This window comes from Chelon labrosus (assembly GCF_963514085.1).
Source record: "Chelon labrosus genome assembly, chromosome: 13".
Classification (NCBI taxonomy): Eukaryota; Metazoa; Chordata; class Actinopteri; order Mugiliformes; family Mugilidae; genus Chelon; species Chelon labrosus.
The window spans coordinates 8,960,081-8,981,276 of record NC_140346.1 but is presented as its reverse complement, the minus strand read 5'-3'; the positions used below and the strand labels follow the sequence as shown (position 1 = coordinate 8,981,276).

Sequence of the window (21,196 nt, the reverse complement as noted above, 5' to 3'; positions counted from 1 at the left end):
AAAAGCTTATACTATACTAATGGAAATTAGATGATAGGATGATATGTAAACTACTGAGGGATGGATGGAGGAAATGGACTTGCAGAAAGGGTTAACATGACAGTCGAGACTGGTTACAGGTCTCCATGTGTGTGTTCCGTAGGAGGTCCAGGCAGGCTGCATCACTGCTGACACACTGCTGCTGGTAAATCCAGCTTAGTGTGTCTAAAACAGGCCCACGAAATCTGCCACAGGGCACCTAATGCTAGGGCCGCTGTCACCCTCAATCACTCACACACACCTAATCCCCATGCTGTGACCCAACACACACACACGCGGCCCTGCTACCCAATGCTCTGGGCCCATTCAGCTTGGCAGCCAGTCCCAGTACCAGGAGACGCCAGACACGGGGTCAACATCTCATATGGCAGGGTGGAAGGTGGGGGGGGTGGGGGGGGTTGTGGGGGAGAGGAAGTAGTACGTGACGTGCCGGGGTATGAGGTGGAGAAGAGTTCAGGCCATGAGGTGGGTAACGGGTGGAGGAAGTGATCAAGGTGAGGCGAGAGCAGACAGAGGAAGAGAACGTCTGTGAATTAGGAAGGGTTAAAGAGGCAGAGGTAGTGGAGTGCTAGGATATGGAGAGAAGTTCGTGGAGGTGAGGTAGAGGAAGAACATCCAGTGGGCTTATGGAAGTGAGGGAGGAGAGGATGTACTAGGAGGTGAAATAAGAGTTTGCAGAGTACAGAGAAGTGGGCAAGGGTTAGGGTTTTAACAGAAAGAAAACCTTCAGTCAGCACTCTATCAACCTACATGAGGAAATAAAGAATGTCTATTAAAGTCAAAGCACTCCAGATCATAAAGCTCCTAAAGTTACACAGAGATAAACATAATGCAAATTGTGGGACTGTTCATTTCTTGTTAAAAGATGAAGTAATGTGGCTTTAAACTATTAGAGACTACTTCCTGTAATAATAAAATAGGCAGTGATTATTAATAACTTTGTGAATCCAAGGTCAACATAGTACAGACTGACATCTTTTAACTATGATCATATTCTATAATATCACAATTCAAAGGTACTCTACAGTCACGGACTAAGACACTTCCAACTAGCCTGTTTTAAATAATAAATTCTGTCTCTTGTGGTTTTACATGAAAAAAAAAAAAGAATTTAACTGTTAATTATGAAAAGCACAAACAACATTAAAATGTGTACTTCATTTTATCAAAACAAGCTCTCACCTCCTCATCCTCCTTTCTACTGTGTGTCAGAGTGAATAGCTTTTTCTCACAGAAGACATTTTGCTGTAATACATAGCCTTTTGCTGAATTGCTTTTAGTTGCCTGCTAAACCTATTTAGGGTCCTGCTATCTTGTATAATGGTAAACATGCACACGTGCAGACTCACTGGGACACTAGAACGTCATTGAAGCTCATTAATGCTAACAGTGAGACAGAGAGAAACGTCTATGTCACCTGTCGAAACATGTCAACATGTGCCAGTGGTCCAGTTATTTGTCCAATATGGATGCTTTTTTTTTTTTTTGCGTGTGAGAGGCATTAATACAACTTAATGGCAACATGGTGATGTGAGTGCACTGATTACTGTGAATTTCATGATCACAAATCTGAATGAGGCGTCTCACTCTACATTTACTCCTACAGTATGTTCCTCCATTTATTCTGCACTCCTGAAAACTAAAGCCTCCTGGTCCTAACTGTTTTTTTCCCTTTGTGTCCTTTGTTTCCAGGTTCCTGTGCATGCAGTGAGTGAAGATCAACCACTGGACTTAACAAGTAGCAACCTTCTCTCTAGCTGATACTGTTCGGTTTCTGTGAAAATTAACTGACTCATGTGTCACTTGTTGAATTTGAGGCCCCTAAGATGGGTGTTATCATGTAGTTGAAATAGACCAGGAGATTTTAAACGGCATGACAGGTCCCTTTAAATGCAACCTTGGTTTATCTAAGAAAGACACAAAAGGCTCATGGTCGTAAGGTAAGTGGAGAGGAGACACTAAAACGAATTAAGAGGCCTATCGGTGTAACTTTGGAGTGTCTTTCACTTGTAGCTTTAACGAGACTAGCGCCGCTGTTTACGGCTTTCACTGTGTCACTGATACAAGCCTCTCAGACTAAATCCTGACTGCGTCTGCAAACAAAATGAGGATCCACTCTTTGAAAATCCCTCTTCCCAGATGCAGGCGTGAGTAAATGTGACCGGTCAGATGATCCCAAGTGTATTAGTCTTACCTTTGAAATCATTTGGAGATTACAACATGAAATCTGCCGAATTCCAACACGTATCTCTATCCTTAGGCTTCTAGAGATTACTAGCATAGAGAAATTGTTCATTCAATTGCACTGACTATTGAGAAACTGATTTGCAGGCAAGTATAAGTATTATACAATACCATAATATGTGTTAAAGTCTGTTATTTTATATATATATGTATATTTTAAAGTTGTATTATTCTGCAAACTAATAGCATGTCCCTATAATCTGTTACTGTGTCGTTTTAATAAAGTAATAGCGTTTGTTCTCTGTCATTGTGTTCTCTGTCGGTAGTGAATGTGTGCGTGCAGTACACTGCAGTGTGTAGTTGCAGACTGTTAGGTGACATTCAGTAATTGAACAGGACAGTGAAACGTATCTTTAGATTGGTGGGTCACCATGGCGGATAAATCCACAGGCACACATAACAAGATGCAGCGCCACAATTGGCTGTCTGACACACGCACATGCAACCTCCAAAGACGTGGAAGTGTAGCCGGTTACAAGAGTCTGAACAGGTTTCCTCAAATAGAAAAGAACAAATAGACACAGTGGACTCTTATGAAACAGGCACTGGTAGCAGACACAACAGTGCCATCCAGTGGTCATATGAAGTATCTCAGTGCAGCAGACAGCAATTAAAGCAGCCCAATAAATTACTTTTTCAGCACCGTTTTAGTGCTGAAATAAGAGAGTTTGGTAGTAGTTTTCATTCACCCCTGTCTGAACCCTGTCAGGATCTATTATGATATGATCTGGAGGAGTCTGCTGCTGTTCAATCCTCTCTTAACCTGTCCTCCGGTGACGCTACCACCCCACTGATGCCACCTGCTGATGAGCAAGGGTAAAGTTTCAGAGATTTAAAGAATCACAGGATAATTCTTCTTTCTGTTGTGTTTTATTATGACAGCTGTTTAAAAAGGGTTGAGTCCAAGGACAGTTTTATTGCAGGCGGTGTTACAAACATACAGTATTAAATAAGCTGTATGATGACTATAAACCAGCATCTAACAATTAATGCTAGTCACACACATAGTATGAAGGAGGAATGTGTTGCCATGTGTGTCATCGCATCACTGCTGTATATCTAATTTTTTAATTGGCCCATTTGAGATGTCTATGATATTACTATGACTCTAACCTATATCGATCCTTCACAACAGAGTTTCTTCTTCAGGTGTGCATGATTAGTCGTCCTAGATGAGCTGCTGGAAGGCTGTGTACTAGTTTGCTGGTAACAGTGTTGCTAACAGGCTTAAATCCAGCACACTGAAAACGAAATACTGTGAATTATGAATTATGGACCGACGTTCGTGAGTGCACCTCTACTCCCGCTCTGCTATGGCGACCAGATGGGCTTCAATCTCTGCCTCTGTCAACATCCTGCGGGGGGAGGAGAAGAAGAAATAAGAGAAGAAACGTGAAGTGGGATTGACACACAAAAAAAAAAACAAGCATGAACAAAGTTAGTGCACAATTTTAGGTTGCCATTTTATTAACTCGACATGGACGACTAATGGAAATTAGCCTATAGTGTTAACTGTCATTTACAAGATCTTTTCTGTTGCTCAGTGAGCCCTGTCCCTGAAGAAACATGTGAAACCCGTCAAAATAAACTCATGAGCCAAAGTGCAAACTTTCTTATCTCTTCAAAACATAAGTATCACTGAGAAGGTAAGCATAAACTGAAACAACAAATAAATTAAATCATGAAACAACATCAATACAAAAAGTTGGAATACACAAACAGTTAAAGCAAATATTAAAAACTACAATAAAAACCACATAACATACACGATAAAGTGATATTTCTGTCAGGCTATTAGATAATAGTCCAGAGCAGGTCAAGCATGTGAGTGAGGTTACCTGAATTTAGGCTTTTCTTTGGTGACTACGCCGATTTCCAGCTCAGTGGCCTTGAAGTCCAAAGACAGCACAGAGGACAGACAGGATATAGCCATCTAGGAAAACACAAGAGCTGAGGTGACGCGTTTGTCCAGACTTTAAAGATGATTACTGTCAAGGTTACACTGAGCAGTGAACACATGGATGTGAAAGCAAATACTCTTCTGAACACATGCCTTTAGAAGAAAACCTGGTTTAAATGTCATTCTTCAAAAGCCCTCTCATCCCTGTGATGGCTGTCAGCTCTTACAGACATAAAGTAGCAAGTGAGACAAAGCAACACTGACATGCAGATGTTTTGACAGTCAAAGGTTCAGCAGAAATACTGAAATAATAGGCTCAGCCTGACATCGGCAAGAAAAGATGTCAGCTGAAAAACATCCTAAACTCAACTGTTCAGACACCGGTGCTCTGACGGAGATAAAAGGCAAATACATCAGAGGCTGGTGTCACTGCTGGAGTGTGTGCGAAGCTGCCTCAGGACACCAGGGCCAGGTAGAGGCAAACAAGCACTTAACATTATTATAATGGCAATATCTTAAAGGGGAATTACCGTTTTTTACAATCTGGATCTTATTTCAGGCATAAAATAAGATCGTTTATTCACCCATATAACTTTGGTGTCATTTGGAGTCGAACGGAAGATATTTAGACCCAGTGGAGCGCCGCGTATATCGATATAGTGGGAGTGACTGGGGCACCGGAACGCAGCCTCTAAATAACACATTATCTACCACGAAACTTGTTCATTTCACCAATATTTTGTTATCGTACGCTAGTGCTATTCCCCGTTGAGTCCGAAGTTACCTGTTATCATCATCTGGGGTCTGTAGATTGACCTACTAACTTCTGACCTGCATGATGTCGTCTCTAAGTGCCACGACGGTCGGTTTGTTTACCTGTAATTTACTACTGCTAGTTTTTTTCAACATGGCTGAATATTTTTCCGATTCTGAGGTTGTGGACGACGACTTTGTTTATGATGGACGTCCTTATCGCTTTGAGACAGAGTATACGGATGAGGAGCTTGTTGAAAGGAGGATGCGGAGGCAGAGTGAGGAACAGCTGGCCAAAGAACAACAAACCGCTGCACGTCCGTGAATAGATAACAGGTAACTCCGGACTCAACGGGGAATTGCACTAGCGTATCATAACAAAATATTGGTAAAATGAACGAGTTTCGTGGCAGATAATGCGTTATTTATCTATCTATTTATTTATCGTTAAGTATCTATCTATCTATTTAGAGGCTGCGTTTTAGTGCCCCAGTCACTTCCACTATATGGATATACGTAGCACTCCACTGGAACAAAATATCTTCCGAACGACTCCAAATGACACCAAAGGTATATGGGTGAGTAAACGATTGTATTTTATGCCAGAAATAAGGTCCAGGTTGTAAAAAATGGTAATTCCCCTTTAATGTTGACTTATAACTGCAAAGGGCTCCGCAGCATCAAGAATACACAGGGCACAGATATAATTTAATGTAACTCTGAAAAGGAGCCAAGCAGTCTGTGACATAAAAGGTCATAGAGAGTGTACAGAAGAAGAAGGATATAGATTTAATAAGCACTATTCTTAAACCTAATGTGTTTGCAGCCTGCAAAACAGACCTACATGCCTGAACACTAGGTAAGCTCAATATTTGCCGGGTCCCTCTGTCTTTTATGACTGCCATCCTTTGACTTAACAACGTCCAGTACAGTAAATAGTACATACAGTAAATAAGAATTCATTCTTACAGGGAAACCATAGTTGTAATGTAACAATAAACCTTTATAATAATAGAATCACTCATCGATCTAAAAATGGATGTACTTTAACAATAATTCACTACAAAACTTTCAACATTCACATCACCCTGTTTCAGTAGCTTTTACTTTACCTGCACTGTCCTGTCGTGGGTCAGCTCTGGCTTTTTCTTCAGTTTCTTCTCCAGGTAGCTGTTGGCCTCTGTCTGTTTGGCTCCAACCGCTGTAGCTCTAAAGCCACAGTAGTAGCCGGCCGGGTCACATTTATACAGGACAGGACCCTGCTGGGGGTCAATAGCCAGCATGAGCATACCTAGGTGCAGAGGTAGAAAAAGGGGGTGAAAGGAAATGTTTAAATTATGTGCTAAAATGATGGTACTTTGAAGTACGCAATGTCATACGCTGTTCTTGGACAAACTGCAAGCCGCTTCCTCTTGGATTTCAAGCCTCTCCTTAAATCCACAGTGTACATGTACTGCAAATTAAATATGACCTATGTTGACAGTAGCAAAACTGCCATCTTTCAATATGAGTGCAAATGATGATGTGTTGGTTTACTCAAGCTCAGTGGAAAGGGGAAAAAGCTGAGAACGGAGAAACTTAGAAGGTGCAGCTTCATTATTACCCTTGCAAAAGGAAACTGATTGTGGGCACCGTCCAGATACTGAGCTGCTGAGTGCAAACAGTAGAGCATTTTCTCAAATTGCCAAAAGAAACTGAATTATTCTGCCCCACAGATTTAGATAAATCGGAGACAAAAGGCTGAGAGGGAAAATGACTACCGAGCACCATTATGTTTTACGTAGTGTTCTCTAATTTATGTTGTTTTTCTGTGTTTTAGTCAAACAGTATTTAGACTCATCTTTACTTTTTGCACCCTAAAGCCAGCAGAAACACTGGGTTTGAAACACCCACCTCATCACAGGGGCTGACACACAATACATCTTGGTACATGTAGGCAGTGTTATAACAGCTGTGCTTCAACTAATAACAATTACCATCAGCACATCCCATACATCAGCTGAGTATCCAATATTAAAAGTACATTCTTCCTGCTGCACCAAAGGTACTTATACCTGAGTACCCTCAATTTATTATGTAAAACACAACATTATAATGTATAATGCAGTGTATCTTATTAATATGAGACAATAATAAGAAAAAAGACAGGAGAACAAGTTAGTATAAATGTGACAGCAGACATGAAAGTTCCCACTCACAGCAGCCTAGAGGTCTCATTTCAGCGTTTTGCGTGTAGACCTGGGAGATGTCAGCCAACCTACGACACAACACGTCTGCCATGATGTCATAACCAAACTTATATTTCCATTCGCCAGCTTCCACTCGGGCCCGGTGAACCTGGGAACGACTGTCCGCTGCACAAGACAAAAGAGGAGAACCATTAAACACAACATTAGGGCGACTAATAAGGGACAATTATGTCACATAACTGTGTATTACACTCTCATCCACCACTCTAATGACAAATCTAATGGACTTATAGCAAAAAAGGAAATCACTGGAAGCTTTTGTTGTGTTTATCCTTCTTATCAGCAAATGCCAGGCTTCCTGGTGAGTCATCTGTTAAAATGCTAGCATTTGTTCATGGTTAATATATCAAAGTATCACAGTTACTCGGACTACGATTGTGCATGTGATGAATACACACCGTTGTGTCCAGTCATCACACAACCAATGCGAGGAGTCAGTTTGTACATGTTGGTCACGGTGGAAGAGTCCAGCAACTTGTCCTGCAATGGGGAAAAGGAGACTTAAAATCCAACGTAATGAAACAGATACTGCGCCGACAGTCAACAAACAGCACATCACCGTTCTCCATGTGCCTGCGCACACTTCCTTTCACAGTCCAAAGTGGAACAGTTGAATAGTTGTCTGTGTCTCCATGTTGCCCCTGTGAGGGACTGGAGAGTGTCGACCAAGCGGCCACCTAAAGGCCTGAAAAACGAAGACAACGTCCAAGTGCCTAAAGCTGCGGCTTGTGAAATTGCCACTTGAGGATGGCTCCAAATGTGAGTCAATCTTCATAGACTTCCATGATAAAAATACCAAAATTTACAGAAGAATTAAATATGTTTATAGCGTAATACAAAACAAGAGCGCTAATTTCCTTAGCTAATTTTTCCTGGCTATAGTGAAAGCTCGCTTGCTAAAACATTAGGCACACAAGTGCAAACAAACTCTAATATAACAGTCCTGAACTAAATCCCCCACTGTGAGTATTATAATGTTCAGTTTATGTTGAAACGGTGTAGGGAACGTGGTAACTCAAATGGATGATCACTTTGAAATATGTAGTTTGTGGTGCAGTTAAACTGGATTAAATTAAATACCAAAGTGTTTCTGTTATTTACCCTAGCCCACTGACTAAAATGGGGATGTAAAAATAGTAGAAAATAGTAGATGTGTCAGTACAACACAGTACAATTCAATAATACTACGGTTGAATCAACAGCTCTCTGTTATTTTGAACAAAAGCTGAATACCATAACCTTCATGAAACTGAGATCTAGTACAGGATGGTTATAATACAAGGGATACGTGTTCACCAGTGTACCTAAACATCTGGCACGTAAGTGTGTATCAAGGATTAAATTTTACTATAATTAATGGCGATGCTGTTTTGAGCAACAGGTAGGTTCCATTGCAGCTCACTCACTGGACCTGTCTGCTTCAGCTCCACTCATGCCCCAGCTCTTTGCCTATTTTGGATTAGACAGGGGTTAGGTGGAGTCAAGCACTGCCAGGATGGTAACGGCCCAAGCCACCACACTGTGCTTCAAAATCACTCTTCAGGAAACCTAAGGATGATGTCAGCAGAGGGTTTGTCCATCTTTATAGACGGTCAGTGGTAGCAACCCGTCCAGGGTCGAGCTGGGATAGACTTGAACCCTCTGTGACCCTGTATAGGATAAAGGCGGTATAGCTACATTTTACTAGCACCTGACTTACAGATGACCGATGAGGCATAGTATTGTTTAGATTGTGTTTCATTTTTGATGAGGCTTTTGAATAAAGGTATCGTACCATATGTCGCTTTCAAATCCATTATGGTTTCAGATTTTTCGGATCAAATTTGGACTCACTGAGATTCATAGCTAATGATGACATTAAAACTCAACACTAAGTGAATGAGCAAAATTACAAGAACACTTCACAATAAAAAGACTGTGTCCACATCCTCCGTGTATATTGTGTGGTAATGTGAGCGATGGTGTGTTTATAGCAGGATCCATTTCACATAATATCTTATTCCAGCTTTTTGCTGACATGCCTCAACTCATGTGTGGCTTCACTGTTGGGCTTCATCTCACACCATCCTCATCCTCCAAGCGAGATGTGTTTGAGTTTGTGTGTGTGTCATCTTACCGGTACTTTCTTTTGTGTGACCACCACAACGGTGTCTGTCCCCCGGACTCCCACTGATGTCAACCCACTCTGAGAGATGGCTTTGAAGGCATACTCTGCACACAATGCAAGAGAGAAAAAAGTTAGAGTATTGAGGAACTACAACTTTAAACACTAATATAATGCTAGCAATATTACTATAGGATGTAACATAGAGTTTAAGATAACTTTTTTGAGTTTAAAAAGTCCATTTAAGGTTAATTATTGATAAATAGGAACAATGGTTGTCATTTTTTTTTTATGCTAGACACATTAAGCTGGCATGCTAACCACTATCATGCTAACGACATTAGCTTCCCGCTGTCTCTCCTATTGTTTAAAATAGCAGAAACTGGTGTACACCCAGAAATGTATGCGTCCTTCTGTTGCTCAGTAAGCTAGCTCTTAGCTTACTGTTAGCTAAAACACCGGTAAAATGTCTTTCGGTCTTACCGACTTGGTAGAGGCGGCCCTCCGGGGAGAATATGGTGATGTGTCGGTCGAAACCTGCGTTAGAACCGCGGGACATTTTCTTCCTCGTGACCTCAGGTGAACTTCACGAGAACTCGGTGTATATAGATCTGTATATGTACCCGAATAAACTATTGTTCTTTAGTTGTTGAGAGTCAGTAGGTATGAGACAGCATGCCTGCGCTCCTGCTGAACGATTACCAGTGAAATGGAGCTACTTCCCTGAGAGATTTTTTACTTTCTCTTTCAGTTTTTCTCTCTCTGCTCCATGGAGCTCATTGTTATTGGACGGCAGCAACGAGGAAGCGCAGCCTGCTTTACCGGTTACACACTGCCACCCTCTGTTTTTACCTGAACACCAAAACGATCGTGACCCTGGGCTGTTAAGGGGGCGCCTTAAAAAACTAGATAAGGAGATAGATCGGAGCTTGTCACGAGAAGTTGTAAGAGGGAGGGATGAATGGACGAGGGTGAGACATCGACTCTCGCGTCCCTCTGTGTGAGTCTGCTGTCATTTGTCCGCACACGCAGCCAAATGTCCAGCCGCAGGGTGGGCTTCTGTCTCAGCGACAAGAAGCGCAGGAGGATGAACCTGGACGCTTTTGCGGAGTTCTGTGCGTAAGTTGATTTTTAACTCGATTTATAACCATTTTAACATTTCAACAGTTGAAGCTGCCGTCGCCAGTAGGTGAGCAAAATTCTTACCCGCAATACTGATCCCAAATAGAAAACGTGTAGTTAGAAGTAACTGCCGCAATAACACAGTTAGTGTGCAATCGTTTATGGACAGCAAACACAATCACAAGTCCACAGATCAGATGACTCGCCTTTTAAACAACCTGTAAACCTTCCAACATTTTTTCCTGCAGGGGCCATGGAGTGGAAGTGCTGGAGGTGAGTGTATTTCTCCTCACATGAAATCAGCATAACTGTGTTTACATGAAAGAAAAGAAAAAAAGAAAAAAAAAGAGCTGGGTTAAAGGTGAAGAGAGAGATTTTGGTGCTGTTACAACAGCTGTGGCTCAACAAACTCACTCAGTCCATGGTCAGATCATTATAGAAATAAAATAAGATTCTAGTGCATATGACAAAGTGGGCAAAGGGACAAAGGGAGTAGGTATTTCCATATTGATGGCACAATAAAACAAAAAGTGCAAAAGCGTTATTTAAAGTAGAAAAACTGTCTGTGTAAAGTATTTCTCTCGGTGTAAAGAGTTGGAACAAGCTGCTGTTGTTGCTATAGAGTCAGACTATGAGGAATAAGATGTTTTGAGCAACCACAGAGCTTCTTGAGGGGAAATAAAAATTAATTTTAAAGGGAAGTGTTCTTGTGTTAGTGACTGTGTTTGTCTTTGCGCGTCTTTGTGTGTGTGTGTGTAAAGGTGTCGTCATGCTTTTTTAAGAATGGCAGTAGCGCATCATGTCACGTACATATGTCCACAACTTTAGTGATCAGTGTCACAGCCACCTGCAGCCTCCTCTTGTTATCTGCCTGTAAACAATGGCTAACTGGTTGTAACTTCTCAGACATTTAGCAGCATGTAAATATCTGTATGAGCCTGAAATTAGCCTGTGTGCTGATATACAGCAGTCGCTATACAGGAGCTTGGCACAATACAAAGATTGAGTGAAATTAATGAAACACTATTTCAAGAGCAAATTCAGTATAATTTGTAAGAACAATTGCATAAACGATGTCTTAAAAGGCTGCATATATTCCATAAAGTGGAATATAACTTTATTATGAAATCTTCTCAGGGTTTACTGAGGGCAGGTTTGCTGCTGTTGTGAATAAATGACACGGAGGTATTATCAGTGTTATTGATTAGGCCTGCTCCCTGCTCTGACCAATCAATATGTCAGTCATTAGAAAAGTCTACAAAGAATATGACTGAAGCTTTTTGACTCAAAACTAATTTTCTTTACCTTCTTTAAACTTTCATTCAAAGTCTCCATTAACCATCTGACGGACAGTAATCCAGACAATAATTTACCACTTGAAATACATTTTGACACAAATTACGCTTTTATAACACACAAGTGCAGGTGCAACAGCACATCATAAGTCATTTACTGTGGATACATTCCTGCAGGTAAAACATGCATTGTCTATGCATACGTGCTTAAGTGCTTTTATTTGTTATTTCTATGGAAGATTGACCTGACTCAGCCGCTGGAACCTCAGGGACCCTTTGACGTCATCGTTCACAAGCTGTCTGATGTCATAGTGGAGGCAGAGCACGACAGCCAGTCACAGCAGCTCCTCGCCAACTTCCAGGTAATACTGCAGTAGTTCAAGATATTGCTGTCCAAATGAACGCCAGCTAAGACTGTGTTCACAATGTGCTGCTGGAGTAAAGGGGCAAATAGGGCAAATAGGGCAAACAAAAACTTTTGCAATTTTATTGTTATCTAGTATTAACTAGTCAATTCAACTGGCAAGCTTGAGGATTTTTATTTAAATAAGTGTAAGCTGAGTGACCATTTATTGACCCAGTGAGGAAACTAAATGGTCAGTGAGCCTTTGACATACTGATGAAGGTATATGTAAGTCGTTGCATTCACTGTATTACAAACTGGATGTCTATAGCAACATCAAAATCACGAGAAGTTAATGTGCTCCATCGCCAAGCAGTTCTACACAATGTGTAATGTGGACCTAACAAACTCATGTTTAACTCTCCTGTGTGTGAAGCAGCTTAAAGTTTTTTACTTTGCAAGACTTGCAAGTAAAACATACTATGGTAGAACTAGTAAAGAAAAGACAAATTGTTATTATACTATTATACTACTATTATACTACTGACCAGGTACAAACTGTGCAACACACAGATGACACTGTTTGGATCTCAGGGAATTGAGGTTAAAAAATGAATCTGCAATTACCACAATAGACTTTAATTTAGAGTAATATTAAAATGATGGCCCCCGCGACCCTTAACAGGAATAAGCGGGTACAGAAGATGAATGAATGAATGAATGAATTAAAATGATGGCACTGAGGATGTTTGTTAATGAGCAGTCATTAAGTTAGTTCATCAGTAAGTGTTCTGTCTTTCACATCACAGAGCTATGTGTCAGCTCACCCCAGTACCATCCTGCTGGACCCCCTGCCTGCCATGACTCAGCTACTAGACCGCTTTGCCTCCTACCAGATAATGAGCAAGCTGCACAACAAACTTCGAGGTGAACTGCAGCACCATGGTGTAAATACTATAGTTTGCAGGTTGTTGATAGACACTAACACTTCTCTGTTCTGTTTGTCAGACTGGCGCATCTGCAGTCCTCCTTACCTGGAGGTCCACAGTGCCAGTGAGCTGCCGTCCATTCAGCAGGCCCTGACAGCTCGGGACCTGAGCTTCCCTCTCAGTCAGTTCACTCTCTGAAATCCATCGTTCTTTTATACTTTCTCCTTAAAAAGAAAAAAATGTTTCCTTTTTTTCTCTCTTGACCCCAGTTTGTAAAACCAGGGTGGCACATGGTTCACTTTCCCATGAGGTATGTGTCTTCTCATGGAGTTTCATTTCCATCACTGTTATTTATTTGCTCCATGTTCACTTCATGTTTGTGGGCTCTCCGTAGATGTCCCTGATCTTCAGTGCAGGCGGTCTGGCTGATATCCATCCTCCCTGTGTGCTCCAAAGCTTTGTAAACCATGGAGCTGTTTTACACAAAGTTTTTGTGGTAGGAGACAAACACTACTGCGTGGAGAGACCTTCACTCAAGAACTTCCCGTCAGGTCCCTGTGGTCAGTCTTCATCCAGCCAACACTCTTCTTTCTCTTCCTTTAGAGAGCTTTCCTCTCTGTCTCCTCCTTTTCTTTACCAAATTTCTTGCCTTGTCCATTTATTTCCTTTTGTTCTGTTGTGTCTCTCCCTCCCCTACCCTCAGCTACGGTGTTTTTCTTAATTATCCACTTCTGATTGCCCTCTGCCTCCAGACAGGAAGACCATCTTCTTCAACAGCCATCAGGTGTCCAAACCAGAGTCAAGCTCCGATCTCACAGCTGTGAGTAGCAACAACTTATATTGTCAAAGAAAAGCACATTTGCTGCTTTTAATTGTTTATATGTTTCTATTTGGACTCTCAATAGGCTGAAATTCATGTAAATTAATTTTTTTTCTTTTTTCCAAGCTGGATGAGCAGATGCCGTGTGTGCCTCCTCCCAGCTCGGAGGCCGTGGCCGCCCTGGTGAAGGAGCTCCGGGTTCAGCTGGGCATGGCCTTGTTTGGCGTGGACGTCATCATCAACATACACACACACACGCTCACCGTCATCGACATCAACATCTTCCCAGGTAAGCAGGTGCACACAGTGACACACAGATGCACTCAGAAAGATAGTGATACAGTGATGTTCTGAAACACTCTTTTCTCTGTTAGGTTACGAGGGAGTGCCTCAGTTTTTCTCCTCTCTGCTCAGCCACATCCAGTCAGTGTTGGCCGCCTCATCTGGACCTCTGGCCGCTGGATCTCCTTAGTGAGCACAAACTGCACGTGGTACTGGGCTGCAACAGCTAATCATTAAGGCACCTTAGGTGGAACTGGGGCTGATCAAAGATTGTTGAGTGTTTCAGTGTTTTATGGACCAAATAGTTATAAGACTTTTTTTATTTGCAATTTGCGACTTAACCTTAAACTCTACCCGCTGTAAATCACACTATTGACATTGTGCTGCTTATTGTTTCTGCTCCACGTCAACAAAAAAAAAAAAATTCCAAGCAAATTTCTAAGTGTTGGATACACTCTCCGTTTATTGATTGACAAGTAGCATAGAAGGAGATACAGCAGGCACAAAATACAGCACTCTGATAGGCCAGTAATATTACAAATTGTGTTTTTGTTATAATTTTTTCCTGTTGTTTGAAATGTCCTCTATGCCCCCGCCCCACAGACATTTCCTACAGCTTCCATGCTGGTTTGTAAGATACATTTTGCACTGCTATAGAAAAAGAAAACTACAATACATTCATTTTTCCTGTGTTCTCAAGTGAACAAACGCCTCCTCTTTGGAATAGACCGTAATGAGCTCCTCAGTGTTGAGTGTTGTGTGTTATTACTATGGTTTACACAAGCTGACCGGCTACTTTGCCAGTGTTCAAATACGTATTGTAAATCTTGGAAGTGTAGAAAACAGATTATATTTGTATCGTGAGTACTATATGATGCATTTTGATTACATATTAAAAATAAATGAAAGTATTTATTATTTTTTGGCTAATTATTGCATTCACATGTGCTGTAGTCTATATTGTGTTATTGCGGTAAGTGGGCCTCGAGTGGTAACCCTGTTAATCCTGCACCATGTGCACGTCTACCCAGTGTCCTCTTGGGGGCGCTGTTTCTTCATATTTAAAACGACCTTGGCTTACAGACCACTTATCTAATATTTACACAAATAACATGACAGCCATGAAAAGTGTGATGTAACACTACAGAGTGGTTATCAATGCTATTGTCAGTGTTACCAAAAGACAACAAATGGCTTTAGTGTCTCCTTCCTCCTTCCTCTCGACTCCTCCTTGGCTTGTTAAGATAAGAGTGCAAAGCTGGCTGTGAACCTGAAGTGACACTTTTAGACCTTGTAAGCTCTAAGTACATCACAACCTGTCGCGGCACAACACCAACCACACAAAACATCTGATGTGTGTGTAGGTGTGTGCAGATTTCCAATCACTACCTCCCGTTTTTGCGTGTTTTGCTCGTGTCACCCCGGTTCGCCTCAAACAGTCTGGTTTTAACAGTGCGTGAGCCAAATGAAACACAATCCTTGGTTCTACTCTATCGCCAAAGAAATGAAGAGGAAATCATGACTTACTCCTGTGTACAAATATTAGTAATACATATTGTTAACAGTCGGAACAGCAGGAACAGCTTACACGTCGATTATTGCACAATATATCTATTAAAATACACATATTATAGTCGGGAACCTGTTGTTCCCGACAAGAACACGCCATCAAAGATGATTCCTTCAGAAAAAAGAAGCATTGACTGCCAGTTACTGTGACTCTCTGTGGTTGGCAATCAAAATGAACATTTGAGTGAAAGTGCAGAATGCTTTGCATTCATGGCAGTTTACAACTGAAGTGAAATCACCTGTCTACCTTACAAACAGCATTTACAGGAACTCAGACAGGGACATTAACAATAGACACGAGCTTTCAGGTTTTCTGGAAAACTGCGTCTCGTTTTCCTCAACTGTGCTCATCAAACGAGGAAAGAGTGAGAGCCTTTTCCGGTCGATCTAAAAGTAGAGATGAAACCCAAACCGTATGTACAGTTTCTACTAACGTCCATTTACAGATCCACATCTACGAAGCCATTTCTCTGAATGCTGAAGGGATCTGAAGGCTGTTAAGTGGGAAATGTGTGAAATGAATGTGTGACCATGAATGCAACAATGGGTTTTGCCAGTCTGCTGTACGTGTGTCTTATCCTCGGCGAAGCTCCCTCAGCTCTGCGGCAACTTTGCGCAACTCAGCTTCAATCTCCAGCAGCTCCTGTGAACAATAAAAGGGGAATAATTGACACAGAAGGTTGTCACGGTAACACCCTAACATTTGTAAAGCCTGCCCTCAGTATAATGTGTTGTGAAATCTGAATTTCCTGACGGTATTTATTCCCCTCATTTCGGGGAACGTATCCTCTTACTAACTATTGGGTTTGTGCGTCTATCTCTGTCCTTGTTCTTGATGCATGAAGCATGATGACATTTTCCACGTTAAACACAGGTGTTAAACTGTTCATGTTCCTGTTAACCAGCATGAGTGAATGTGTGCGCAGTCTGCTAGCACACTATACACCCTTGCAGACCACAGACTAAAAAAAGTGTAGACCATGACAGCTCCCCAAACGTAAACTCAAAACATGTGGAGCTCCCCCTGGTGTCTGGCCGCAGTATAGGTCATAAGTCTGTTAGTGGTTGTGACTTGGCTCAAACTAAAACACTAAAGTTCACGTCAAATAAATGTTGCTTTCGAGTAGTTTCGTTATAGTTAGCTATAAAAAGAAGCTATAAAAACAGGATATGGCATCATAGACAGCTGTAATTGAGAGTTGCCACCGACAACTGCTCCGTGAAGTGGTCCTGAATGCACCTGCACACTTCTTTTCAGGATTTGTATTGAGAGTGGGAACGTCGAAATAACTGTCTGTTTGAAAAAGTACAAAATGAGTTGTGAAACTGTGCAACTGACCCCAATTCAGTAATACACAGGATAAGATGTTATAATCCCTTGTGCCAAAATCCCAGGCAAAACACATTTAGAGGCCCTGTTCAGCTAAGAGACCTATAATCTACATAAACTAAGTAAAAGCTGGTTACATTAACTGCTTAATGCTTGGTACAACAGCAGTTTCCTTTAACTAAAGATCCAACATCAATTAAATAATTCCTCAGATTTTGTAAAATAAATGCCATATCCTGCGTGCTCTCATTAGAGATCTTGTTGTGGTCTTGCTAGATTGGTTTCGCATGACAAATCTCTTGAGACCGTGCAATGAGATTAGTCCACATGTGAGGTTAGTCCACAACATGGCAGAAGCACCAGTTTAAAAGCTGATTGGATTTAAAAAGTGTGACGACAGAGAAGAGCTGCACAAAAATGAAGCCATATCGTTAGCGTCATAGCATAATTGCCTAAGTCACATTTTAACGTTTTCGGAAGACAAGAAAAAACAAAATTTTTATCGAGCACATTTTTTTTATTGATTTTGTAACAGTGTCCAAAAAATTACTTATGCAATTATGCTATGAGGCTAATGATATGCAAGATGTAAAACTCGAGGGATAATATTGTGGAAATACCACAAACCTCTGGAAGCAATGACCACATGAGTTTTACTTTTACTTTTTAAAAGTTAAAAGTTAATTGATACCAAAAAGAAATGTTGTGAATCGATACCCAGGCACTAATGGCTAACTTTGTTTATGATTCGTATTTGTCCAATAAATTTCAATAAAATGTCTTTAAGACTGAAAGCATCTATTTAGCTCCATAACTGCTCATGAGGGATATATGATGAGGTATAAATCATCAAAGCTGAAGGCTGAGGTAGTAATATGTGATTCTTAAAGGCTGTTACTTGTTTGTCTTTCTCCTGGTGAATAACATTACTAGCACTAACTTACCTCCCCTTCATCTTCTTCTGCATCACCCTCCTCATTGTCTTCCTCCTCCTGCCCGTCCTCGTCCTCTCTGACGTACTCATCTTCATCTTCCTCCTCCTCTTCCTCTCCGTTCTCATCCTCCCCTTCCTCTTCATTCTTGTACCTCTCCCGCTCAAACTGTCGTGTGGCCTCATCGCTTGCCTTCTCCATCACTCTCTTCTGCTGCGGCTCCTTCACCTCCGCCGCCTCCACGTTCTTCTTGACTTCGTTCTCCGCTTTCTCATCGGGCTCCTTCTCTTCGTTGCCCTCCTTCTTCTCGCTCTTCTCCTCCACCACTTTTTCGTCCACATCACCTTCTCTCGTCACACCCTGGGCCTCCTGTTCCTCCTCCTCCTGCACCCGTTTCATCTTCCGGACGAGTTCGTCCAGCTCCTCCTGCTTCTCCTTCCTCACCCTCTCCTGCTCTGGCTGGATCTTGCTGTCCTGCTCGTTGAAAAGTTCCTTCAGCTCCTTCTCCACCTTCTCCTTCTCCACCATCAGCTCCACCTCATTCTTCCTCCTTTCCTCAATCCTCTGCTTCTCCTGGTCCTCCGCCGTTTCTCCTTCCTTCTCTCTGTCCTGCTTCTTTGTCTTTTCCTCCACTTCCTCCTCCTGCTCTGCTGCAGAGCCTTTCTGGATCTCCCTCTCCTTCACCGCCTCATATCGCTTCTTTTTCAGCTCTTTCAACAGCTCTTTGAGCTCTTCATCATTCCTCTCCTCCTTGCCTTTCTTGGTGATCTCTTCGGCTAGCAGCTCTTCAAGCTCCTTGGCTCTCTCCTCTTCATCTTCCCCCCCTTTGTCTTCAATCCGTGGCTCTTCCATGATCTTCTCCTTGGTGTCAACGCTTTCTGTTTCGTCTTCTTTCTTTTCCTCCGTCTTTTTTCCAAGGTTGCTCACATCTGTTTCACCCTTCGCCTCCTCGTCCCCCTGCTCAGTGTTGCTCTCATCATCAGCCAGATTGTACTCATATTTTTCCCTTTCATCCCCGTGCTCTCTTTCTCTCTCTGCAAAAAGTCAGATTGCAATATATTAGGGTAAACCCTACTGTGGATTTTTTTTTAAAAAAATGACATTATTAGTGTTTCTGAACTTGATTGTCACTGTTCATTTCTGCGTACCATCATCGGCCAGTTTCTGCAGCTCCCTGAGGAGACCCTGATGTCTCTGCACTTCATCAAGTTCCTCTGGAAAATATAATGACATGCAACAACTCAAAACATTAGCACACCAAAAACAGACGCAATCTTTGAGACATACGGGATGATGAATGTGAAAAAACAACCAGAATTACATTTAAGTGAATGTAAAATGCTGCGGACAGTAAGTCACAGTGATACATTTCTGAATCACAGAACTGTATTTTATGTATCACTGACATTTCTGCTTAACTTATTACAAACATATTAGTGAATAATTAAAATCCTGTTAGTTTCCAGCTCTAAACACCAATGAATAGACTTTGGATCCTACCTTCTAGCTGTGGGCCACACTCATGATGTGACCCATCCTCATTCAGTGTCTCCTGAATAACGCATTCAACCTACAGTGGCACAGTACAAAAAACACACAATTAGCAGTTGAGTCAATGAAAAATGCGCACATAGAGCCAAATGACGGTGGAAATAAAAGTGTCTGACCTTTGCATTGTTGAGGGGTGAGGTTACTGGCCGGCTTCCCACTAAGAAATAAACAAGAAGGGTAGCAGCAGGGGGAGAGATGGAGGGAGAATTGGATTAAAAATCAATATATTGTGCATATCTGCAGCAGTAGCAAAAACTGCGTCAGCACAGATGAGCACGCTTGTTTACCTCCTAATGGTTTGTCCTGCATGTGCATGGGAGAAGCTGTTCCCTCATTAAGGTAAGCACAGTTACCTTGGTGAAGTGACACAGCAAAGAAGCTTAACCCCATGTCCCTCTCTCTCTCTCTCTCTCTCCTGGATGCAGACGTTCCCAGGAGCTTTAGCTTACAGGTAGTGTCCCACCCAGGCTAAATCAGTCACCAATCCCACGCCTGGCAGTGTACATCATTAAAAGCACACTAAGCAGCTCCCTCAGAGCCTCTTCTCACAGAGATACTGTACATATAATGACCTGAATAGATTAGACCTATGTTCATCCTGCAGCCTGCAACATTTTCTATTATGTACTCAATGAGAAGACTCGCAAAAGATCTGATGCTGTTCAATCACTGCACATTAATTTAATCCACAGTTTAAATGTGCGCCATATGACTTTCAAATTGACACTATGAAAAGGATAATGTAAATTCAAATGTCTGCAAAATTACAGTAGTTGTGCCTCTTATAAACTCTGTCAATTCCAAATGGAGTGAGCAGTTTCAATTGTTTCTCATTAAAACCATCAACCATTCACTTGAAGCTATTCATTTGACCTGTTCATTTCCACCAGTTCACAAATTGGTGTTCACAGCCAGACATTTTCCTAAAGAAACAGTTTTATAAAAATATTAAACATAACCTCAAATGTTGCATCCAATATTACAACACCACTTAGGCTGTCGAGACTAAAACTGTCACAGATAAATTCCTCCAGCAGTGAATTTTATAAATGCAAGTGTAGAACTTAAGCTGTGAATTTGATCTATAAAACTGTCTGTGTCAGCATGCAGCCAGCTCAGTACAGACTAGGATCGATGGGACGGATTGATACTTTTGGCCAGTGATGAACCCCACCACACACGGACACGTGCCTCATAATGCTCTGTGCCCATGTGAGGGAGCGTGTGTGAATGTGCACAGGCCTATCTAAGCTGGGACATCACGGTTGGCTTGTCCTGATGCACAGACCAAACTCCATGTTAAAAATCAAGAATTGTGGGGAATTGAATCAGCTACAAAAAATGTTGCCCTGACTAAAAACTAGATACACAAGTAAAAAAGACAGCACTAAATCTTAGTTTCATGAAGGTTATGATATTCAGCATTCGTTCAAAATAGCAGAGAGCTGTTGATTCAACTGTGTTTTCATGTGTAGTACAATTGAATTGTGCTGTGTTGCACTGACACAATTGTTTCTATTATTTGTATAGTGTTTAATTTAGTCCAGTCTAACAGCACCACACACTACATCCTCCAAAATGATCATCCAGTTTAATCACCACCTTTCTTACATTGTTTCAACATAAACACAAACAGTCATGAAGCTAGGATTTAGTGCAGGACTCTTGGGTTCACTGGTGTACCTAATGAAGTGGCCGATGAGTGAACAGACTGCTATAGTAACGGAAGAATGT

The 21,196-nt window shown here is 41.6% G+C and overlaps 3 protein-coding genes across 3 annotated transcripts; 1 reads left to right on the top strand and 2 right to left on the bottom strand.

Annotated features, from left to right (window-relative positions):
- Positions 1-3,081: 3,081 nt before the first annotated feature.
- Positions 3,082-10,027, bottom strand: psma6l (proteasome 20S subunit alpha 6, like). Its single transcript, XM_084558776.1, has 7 exons — positions 9,773-10,027; positions 9,302-9,396; positions 7,584-7,665; positions 7,135-7,290; positions 6,049-6,227; positions 4,122-4,216; positions 3,082-3,638 (listed from the first exon to the last, which is right to left on the bottom strand). Exons 1-7 carry the CDS (start codon positions 9,846-9,848, stop codon positions 3,581-3,583), a joined length of 741 nt encoding a protein of 246 aa, XP_084414902.1. The 5' UTR covers positions 9,849-10,027; the 3' UTR covers positions 3,082-3,580.
- A 151-nt stretch (positions 10,028-10,178) lies between these two features.
- On the top strand, positions 10,179-14,270 carry LOC311498253 (inositol-tetrakisphosphate 1-kinase-like; the record flags this gene model as incomplete). The annotated part of the gene is made up of 10 exons (XM_084558775.1): positions 10,179-10,408; positions 10,660-10,684; positions 11,946-12,068; positions 12,859-12,976; positions 13,058-13,159; positions 13,248-13,288; positions 13,373-13,538; positions 13,731-13,798; positions 13,925-14,087; positions 14,173-14,270. The coding sequence occupies exons 1-10, from the start codon at positions 10,251-10,253 to the stop codon at positions 14,268-14,270; spliced, it is 1,062 nt and encodes a 353-aa protein (XP_084414901.1). The 5' UTR covers positions 10,179-10,250.
- Positions 14,271-16,184: 1,914 nt separating this feature from the next.
- On the bottom strand, positions 16,185-19,852 carry LOC311497791 (uncharacterized protein; the record flags this gene model as incomplete). Its single annotated transcript, XM_084558157.1, has 5 exons — positions 16,185-16,292; positions 17,924-18,484; positions 18,545-18,945; positions 19,060-19,125; positions 19,816-19,852. 5 exons carry the CDS (start codon positions 19,850-19,852, stop codon positions 16,224-16,226), a joined length of 1,134 nt encoding a protein of 377 aa, XP_084414283.1. The 3' UTR covers positions 16,185-16,223.
- Between the last annotated feature and the right edge of the window lie 1,344 nt (positions 19,853-21,196).

Excerpts from the sequence above, each read along its gene's own strand:
- psma6l (XM_084558776.1), bottom strand. The coding sequence starts at position 9,848 with ATGTCCCGCGGTTCTAACGCAGGTTTCGACCGACACATCACCATATTC. Across the intron at positions 7,291-7,583 it reads TGTGATGACTGGACACAACG|CGGACAGTCGTTCCCAGGTT; the intron begins GTGTGTATTCAT and ends TGTCTTGTGCAG. Across the intron at positions 3,639-4,121 it reads AAAGAAAAGCCTAAATTCAG|GATGTTGACAGAGGCAGAGA; the intron begins GTAACCTCACTC and ends CTCCCCCCGCAG.